The sequence below is a fragment of the Pundamilia nyererei genome, unplaced genomic scaffold (genome assembly GCF_000239375.1).
Source record: "Pundamilia nyererei isolate P.nyererei 1_Seehausen unplaced genomic scaffold, PunNye1.0 scaffold00114, whole genome shotgun sequence".
Lineage (NCBI taxonomy): Eukaryota > Metazoa > Chordata > Actinopteri > Cichliformes > Cichlidae > Pundamilia > Pundamilia nyererei.
Genome location: NW_005187515.1, coordinates 1,537,801 through 1,539,065, shown reverse-complemented (window position 1 = coordinate 1,539,065; position 1,265 = coordinate 1,537,801). Strand labels below are relative to the sequence as shown.

At 45.8% G+C, this 1,265-nt stretch overlaps 1 protein-coding gene across 1 annotated transcript in view; it reads left to right on the top strand.

Moving 5' to 3' along the window:
• Positions 1-3: 3 nt before the first annotated feature.
• Positions 4-1,265, top strand: part of LOC102215959 (equilibrative nucleoside transporter 2-like) — a gene marked incomplete at its 5' end in the record, with an annotated part of 5,028 nt that continues 3,766 nt past the window's right edge. The window contains 4 exon segments of the mRNA XM_013913080.1: positions 4-35; positions 555-694; positions 789-923; positions 1,148-1,245. Coding sequence (XP_013768534.1) covers positions 4-35; positions 555-694; positions 789-923; positions 1,148-1,245 — 405 coding nt within the window.

Below are 1,265 nucleotides of genomic sequence, written 5' to 3'. Positions count from 1 at the left end.
CTATTTACCCTGCTCAACTCCTTCCTCTACCCGAGGTCAGTGACTGTGTTAAAGCGCTTTCAAACATGCAGATCATCCTTTCTGATGATCTGGCTGCACTTGAACACCTTTATGTCTGAATCAGCAGCTTAGTTATTTGTCTTTAAGTAATGGCAGTAGGAATCTGATTATACCTAATAACATGTTTCTCTCTTTTAACATAACACAAGTCTGAAGGTCATGCAGTCATATTAATGAACACATCTTTAGCCCAAAAAACAGATAACAGAGAGCCTTGTTGCCATGGTGTCGTGAGAAATCTCTGATCCTATACTATATTATTTGTCACGTGAACTTTTCGTGAATGTCTGCCGCTCTAACAGACGGATGTTTATTGCCTATTAGAGGACGACGATGTGTTGAAGTTGATTTGCTTCGACACATCGTCGTCCTTACAGGATGTCTGTTTCCCGATGGTGCTCTGTAAACGTATACTCAGACTGTTGCTCTGTGGTATATTTTATGATCTGTTAGATCCTTCATGGTTAACTGTGTTGCAACTGTGTGTGTTTCAGGATATCGGAGGCGATACGTATCGCAGGTAGCCTTGTTTTCATCCTGCTGCTCTTCATCCTCACAGCGGTTTTGGTCAAAGTGCCCATGGAGGAAGACTGCTTCTTCTCGGTCACCATGGCTACTATCTGGTTCATCAACTGTAAGTCAGTGTGCTTCTATGTATATGTGGGAGACAGATGTGTTTGAGTGATAAGATGCTACAATAAAAGCCCCCTTTTTTCCTCCCTCGTCAGCGTTTGGTGCCGTGCTGCAGGGCAGTCTGTTCGGTCTTGTGGGGATGCTGCCTCAGAAGTACAGCAGCATCTTCATGAGTGGCCAGGGCCTCGCTGGGACATTCGCTGCCATCGCCATGCTAATAGCCATAGGAAGTGAGTCACTTACATCCACACAAGCTTCCAGTGGGCTCCTAATCCTCAGTTGCTTAGTAACCAAGGGCATTGAAAATCAACGGGAGCAATCAGCATGACACCGCACAGCACACTGCTTTCAAAGAAACCTGAGCACACTTGGTTTTGTTGAACGCTTTTTTTTCTCTTATATTTCTGTCCCAGAATGCTTCAGTAACTCTGCTTTGTGTGCGTTTGTCACTCAGGTAAAACGGACCCTGAAACGGCAGCTTTGGGTTACTTCGTCACGCCGTGTGTGGGGACGTTGCTCACACTCTTCAGCTACTTGGTGCTGCCACGCCTGGTCAGTCAGCTGTCCTCTCA